General features: G+C 35.7%; 1 protein-coding gene across 5 annotated transcripts; it reads right to left on the reverse strand.

Annotated features, from left to right (window-relative positions):
* Nucleotides 1–527: 527 nt before the first annotated feature.
* LOC107937623 (MLO-like protein 1) lies at nucleotides 528–6,389 on the reverse strand. Of its 5 annotated transcripts, XM_016870559.2 has the most exons (15): nucleotides 6,067–6,340; nucleotides 5,792–5,810; nucleotides 5,377–5,713; nucleotides 4,690–4,934; nucleotides 4,336–4,452; nucleotides 4,158–4,218; nucleotides 3,855–3,949; nucleotides 3,061–3,135; nucleotides 2,880–2,968; nucleotides 2,706–2,755; nucleotides 2,175–2,215; nucleotides 1,407–1,616; nucleotides 1,253–1,320; nucleotides 1,093–1,153; nucleotides 528–1,006 (listed from the first exon to the last, which is right to left on the reverse strand). In XM_016870559.2, the coding sequence occupies exons 3-15, from the start codon at nucleotides 5,558–5,560 to the stop codon at nucleotides 788–790; spliced, it is 1,515 nt and encodes a 504-aa protein (XP_016726048.1). In that variant the 5' UTR covers nucleotides 5,561–5,713; nucleotides 5,792–5,810; nucleotides 6,067–6,340; the 3' UTR covers nucleotides 528–787. The 5 variants fall into 5 exon arrangements, with proteins under 5 accessions (XP_016726048.1, XP_016726032.1, XP_016726064.1 ...); XM_016870543.2 differs by having other exon boundaries at nucleotides 5,792–6,389; XM_016870575.2 differs by lacking the exon at nucleotides 5,792–5,810 and having other exon boundaries at nucleotides 5,377–5,694.

Raw genomic sequence — 6,389 nt, forward strand, 5'->3', positions numbered from 1 at the left:
TTGCCTTCCAAGCTTATATGCAACTAATTTAAGTCACGGAAACACTCAAAACAATCACTTGTAACTAGCTAACATAAAACCAAACTAGAAATAGAGAAAAATAGCAAAGCATGCATAAACAACACTAAATGCACAAACGAAACTAAAACACGATAGTTCACTCATTAAACAATAAAAAATAATAATAGCGGTTCGAAGTATAAGAAATATGACTCGTTATCAAATGTTTTGAGTTCAATTTTGAGATGCTGATTAATTATTCTCATATTGGTTCCTTATATATCTTGTAGACTTGGAAAGCTTGTGTTGAAGCATGGCGTTGGAATTCAAGTCTAATTTACTTTGAGACTTCTCGTGTATCTTATTTAAGTAATAATCCAGTAGTTATATAATATGATTATGTTTGTGTAAACATTTATGCAGTCATAGGAATTCTTACCTTTATCAATTGAAATTACCAATCTAGTGCCCGAGATTTTCTTCTTTTTTTTTTTTTTTTGGAATGGGGTGTGTTATTTAGATAAACATTGCAGTAAGCAGTACATCAACTGTTTTCAAACTTGACTTGTTCACCAAACAATCTTTTTAGTAGAAAACAATTTTCTCCTGTACTGATGACCATTTCATTCTAAATCTGAATCCGATACCCACAATATACTAAAAAACCAAGCAACGCAAAGCAAACCACTGGTGCGAATCTAGATACATCCGATATAAACATAACAAATGCTATTACCTAATAAATAATTTCTATAAGCATGGCTCCACTGCCTCTCAGCACCGCTCATTATGAACCTTGTGAAGGATGAATCTCCTCAGGAGCAGATGCATTGCGCAACACTCTCCCCATCTGAATTGCAACCGAAGGGTTTGGCTCAGAGTTTTCTTGAGTTGCAGACCCAGTAGCAGCTTTTGAGCCTTTCTTTTTCTTTACCTTCTGTGCCCAACCAACAAGACCTACTTGCACATGCTCATCGAATATCGACTTCTTAAACGAGCTTCCCATCTTCAATTCAGTAGGAAAAAAAAGAGGTGTAAATTGGAGTCCGGGATATGGAACTGAAGTTTATAGTTCTAAGAATCCCAACTAACCTGTGTGACAATAGCATAAAGTGGCAAGGTGCTATAACTACAAAGTACCTGAATGAAAACCCTAAAGTAACCAACAGAAGAAAACAAGTCGGTAATTTAGTAGAGAATGAAAAGATTTTAAAGTCAAAATAACATAAACCAAATGGCCATTGATTATTACCCTATAACGAGCCTAGGAACGATATAACGAACTTGACCCATGATGCAGGAGTCAAAGCCAAATTGAACCTGCAGATGATGAAGAAAGTGTTTTTATGTCATCCCATTCACTATGAGGTCCGTATGGAAAAATAGTGAACTAAATATAGGCTTACCCAAATCCAGAAGAAAAAAGCAATCTCAAAAGCATTTTGGAAGAGGATAAAATGGATCAAGAAGAGGACAATACGAGGACTGTTGAACCAAAAGTGATCATCTGATGGTTGAACCACTAATTCCCCCTCAATGGCTACATGTTTCTCAGCAACCTCATGAGCCAATTGAGTAATCACATGCTCGAGCTTGGTGCCCACAGCAAGTAGAAGCTGGAAAACAAATGAACTAAGTAAAAAAACAGAATGCAACCAAAGGAACTTTTTAATGTTGATAAATATATCCCGAGTTTCAACGGTTTTCTTTCCGATAGATCAATTAGTGGCACTGTTACCAGTATTGATCTTTATTTATAGGATAAGACTATCATTCCACTGATCAGCTATGTCACTAGGACTCTTCATTTTCCCTAAAGTACCAATTCCGGAACTAGTGTCCGAAACATATTTGAAAATGTTATAGGGATATATGCCACTATATCCTTACTCACCCCTAAGTCCAGTTAACATAATTAAGTAAAATAATATTAAAAAAAATTTTAAAGTATATACTTGTCAGGCATATGCCAGTATCAATTACTCACCCGAGTCCAGGTAACATAATTAATCAGTTTATCAAAGATTCAATAAATATGGAGTGGATTAGTCCATGCAATTATCTCTTCAAATTGGAATTGGTTCACAATGATTAGTTCTAATTGAGTACATGGATGTGTGTTTATTTTTGTGCATATGTATGTGTCCGTAAGAAACTGCAATAAAGATACTCACAATGAAAGGAATGAAAGCAATCCAGAAATAAGTATGCCAGCCTGCAGAAGAAAATTGAGAAAATGTCATCATTTACACTGTACATTAACGCTAGGAAGTAATCTCGATAAAAGCATCTATTACATGCCATAGAAGCAAAAAGTAAAAATATAAAAAATGTTCATATTATATGACTACAGTAATAGATTTTTCATCCGGTACAAACAAGGCTGTAGCTTGGGGTAGGGAAAGGGTTGTAGATGCTGAGATGAGAACCCTATAACTACTGAATGCCACCTTCTAAGGGTTGCGATGTGAACCAATTGGGCTAAGCCTCAACTCCAATGAAGCTCTATTTATAACACCATAAAACATAGTTTTAATGGAGTCCTATATTAAATAGTTAAGAGTGCTATGAGCTGGTGAAAAACAATCATCCCACTTTGATCTACTAAAAACAATCAACACCTGAAGAAAAACTTTGACAAAATTGTGAAAGCAATTGAACATCAAAAAATGATAATGCTAACAATGGTCAATGGTCTTACATACCATTAACATTCAGCAACAAGAAGATGACCACAAAAACCCAGAGATACCAACTGCAAACAAACAAATAAAACAACAAATCAAAATGAATCAGCAAAGTAAGCATGATTTGATGTCGGAACATGTGCAAGAAATATGAGACATATATATTCACAAACAATCTCATATATCACTTGCCTTATTCCAACAACTTGCTTAAAATCATCTTCCAAGGCACGGATCATGTATCTGTGAAAATTAAACTTGGGATTCCCCCTGCAATGTGTCTGCAATACAAATAATAAGCACTTGGTCATTGGCTATTGGAATGACATTACAACCATAACAAAGTTCTTCAACCCTTCCACAGAAAACTTACCATGATGAAACCTAGCCTTAGTGTCACATAATCTGATTTGGTCACTGATGCATAGAATTGCTTAAAAAAAGAATGCTGTAAGAAAACAAAGGGACAATTAAGAAGGTTAGAGTCATGATTAGCAAAAGCATAAAAACTTCTGCAAATAAAAGGAATGTTCGAGGTTCAATTAGGATTGTTTCTTATCGAATGTCTTATAGTGATCAAGATACCTGTAAGAACTAAAGTCCTTTATTCTGTCAAGGTAAGTAATAAGGGCAGGGGGAAAGATATCGATTGTAAGCACCCATTTTAACTATGGGAATAGGTCTTGTTCCCCATCTTACGAGGCACATAATCACTTTTTATTATACTACAGTAATTTCTTCCACTTTTTCCAATTCCAAGTTAGACATATCTTATGGAAAAACAATCCCTCCATTCACCATTGAAGGCAGATGATAGGATCAAACATAACAAGAGGCTCAAATGAGTGCAAGCATATGCAAGGACACATTTAACTAATAAAGCATGCCACGTTACCAACAATTGCAAACAAAAAAGCTGCCCTATCCTCGATTAGTATTTAAAAGACTATCCATCGTAACTCCTAAGACCAACAAGACAAATTCTAACTCCATCCACAAAAACAAAACATTGCCATAAACACAGAGGACTACTATTATGCATGTGTTTCATGCCAATTCCGACATATGACAGGCAAGGGAAACAGGTTGGCAAAAAGAGAAGAATAATTCAATTGTTGTAGACGTGAATGGAAAAAAGATAGTATCTTAAATGAAATAGACGCTTACCACCCATCCTAGCAGAATTGAATTTTTACCAAGACCCTGAAAATGCTCTTGGATAAAAGCATGCTGCTGCACATGAGTGACTTTTTTCTTCAGCACTGCACTAACACAGTACACAAGTTAGAAGCACCAAGAAAAGGTAAAGAAAAGCATACTCCTTGTGGGAAGCCCTATTTTGGCCCAAGGAGAGTGCACTGGAGTAGGGAAGGGGATGGGTCAATCAGCCATATCAGTTCCTAGTAAGCCAATTTTTTACAAAAAAACCTTATTGCAGCAAAGACATACTGCATAGTCCTTAGTCCTTACCTTGCTCTGAATCATAATTCTGCTTTGCAATTGAATCTTCCCACCTCTTCCATTCACGTATCTACTTAAAAGGAAAAGAAAAAAAATCTTTTTAGGTGAAGCTGAGAATAAACAAATAACTATACCACAACCAGAATAAAGTTGAAGAAGAAGCAAATGACCATATTAGACAGCTTACCTTTAGCCCTCCAAAAGAAACTGTGAGAACACAGAATGTTACATGAACAATGGCCAGGACAAAGATAAAAATATGCAGTTGATGCAGCGCTTCAACAGACAACAAAGGCACCTTACCCTGAAGCAGAAAAGTACAGAAACTATAAGTACATTAATCAAATAGTTTGTCATTTTTAATTGAAAATTTGAGCCAAAACCTGCAGAAGTGTCTTTAAATAAGATGCATAGGACCCTATTCATTACTCTCATCACCGGTTCCTTTCTTAAAATGAAAAATATAAACCAATTCTTTGCTTTTCCCTATAGCATAAATGACAGTAACATCCATCGATTTGGTGATGGATAAATATGTTACCTTCTTAGCACAGTATCCCGTGGAAGGGGTCTCAGCCAGTAGGTGCCTGGTTCCACCAGACAGGGTTAAAGCAAAATACTTCTGAAAATGTGATGTCGTATGATTGGAGCCCTCCCCGGTTTCTTTATTGTCTTCCCTTTTACAAGGAAGCATGCCAGTTAATACGTCACTTGATACACAGATTTTAGAAATTGCATTCTGAAATACTGTCAGCAATAGTGATATAAACCCCAAGAGCATCAACTCTGCCAAAAGAAACCGACATCTAAATGTTACAATTTGTAAAATAGCAAAAGAACATCCCAATAGAAACATATAAAAGAAAACCATTCTTTCTACATAAACTTCAAAAAGATATGCAAATTTCGCATCCTTCAATATATAATCCAAAAAAAAAAAACCCGTAATATTTAACTGTTTTTTACTTAACATGTTCAAAACATCATCTTTTTTCTGTCTTAATTCCTTCTCCAACAGAGAGATACAGAAAAGAGCTTCTTCTATAAACCAAAAAAAATGCAATTTACCACTTTTAACTTTCCCCCTTTAGGAACACATAAAAGACAAAGAGAAACGATTGTCTTTTATGAAAAAACAGACTTTTTTTTAAAAGCGTTCCCTTTAACACTTCCAATCAAATTTAACATCAAAAAATGAAAAATTAGAGAGAAAAGGGAGATGGGTTACCCTCTTTAACTTTCAAAAGTGCCTCAAAGAGTGGTTTCTGTTGTTTTCTCTTCAAAACATTCCCAACAACATGAAGCAAACGTTCCATAGCCAAAGAAATGGCAACAATCACAGTACAAATTGCTGCAACAATCCATGTTGGCGTATGCTCTAATGTCACCCCTTCTTCCGCTCCACCACTCATTTCTCTCCAAAGTTTCTTCCTTTTTGCCTTCCTTCTCTTTTCTTCTCAAACTGTAACTGTTTTCCGTCTAGTTCTCGGTTCTTAGGAAAAAATACCCCCCAAAGGCCAAATCCAATCTTCTTGACTTAAATTATCTGCAAAATTTTTGGTCTTCTGCAAAGTGTTCGAACAAATGTCTCACTCAGCCCTTGAAACCATATATCTAGTTCATGTTCATAGTCTCATGATTACCTTTAGCACAGATGAATAGCTGAAAATCCCCAAAGTTAGATTCAACAAAAGAGAAACTAAAAGTTGCATATACATCATAATCAAAAGTATCAAAAGTTTAGAAAGTGTCCTATCATGGAGATCAGTTCAGATAGAGATGAACTAAAACAAGCACTGAAGTAAAACTCCATGATAGCGCACAGAAAGGGAAAAAAAAGACTTGGAAAAAGAAGTTAATGGAAACTAAAAAAGATGCATCAAAAAAAGCTGGAAATTACAAGACTGAAAGTACCAACCAAAAGGGGAAAAGGGGAGGGGAAAAGTAGAAAATTGAAGACCATTGAGACAGAGAATGTGAAGAGTGAAGAGTAGGGTTCTTCAACTGATGGAGACATGAACTTGACTTCCACTACATGCAAACCATAAGATGATGATGATGACGACGATGATATCCGTAGAGAAAAAAGCTCAGGCCACAAAAGTCACGATTGAAGAGACTACGATTTTGTTCGAATGAGACACCATGAAAAGCTCAAACAGACATACGGTCCTCAGTTACTGTGCAAAAGATATCCAAAAGTCCAGTTCTTTATAATAATAGACCTTGCCCGGTAAATCC

This window comes from Gossypium hirsutum, chromosome D13 (genome assembly GCF_007990345.1).
Source record: "Gossypium hirsutum isolate 1008001.06 chromosome D13, Gossypium_hirsutum_v2.1, whole genome shotgun sequence".
Taxonomy (NCBI): Eukaryota; Viridiplantae; Streptophyta; class Magnoliopsida; order Malvales; family Malvaceae; genus Gossypium; species Gossypium hirsutum.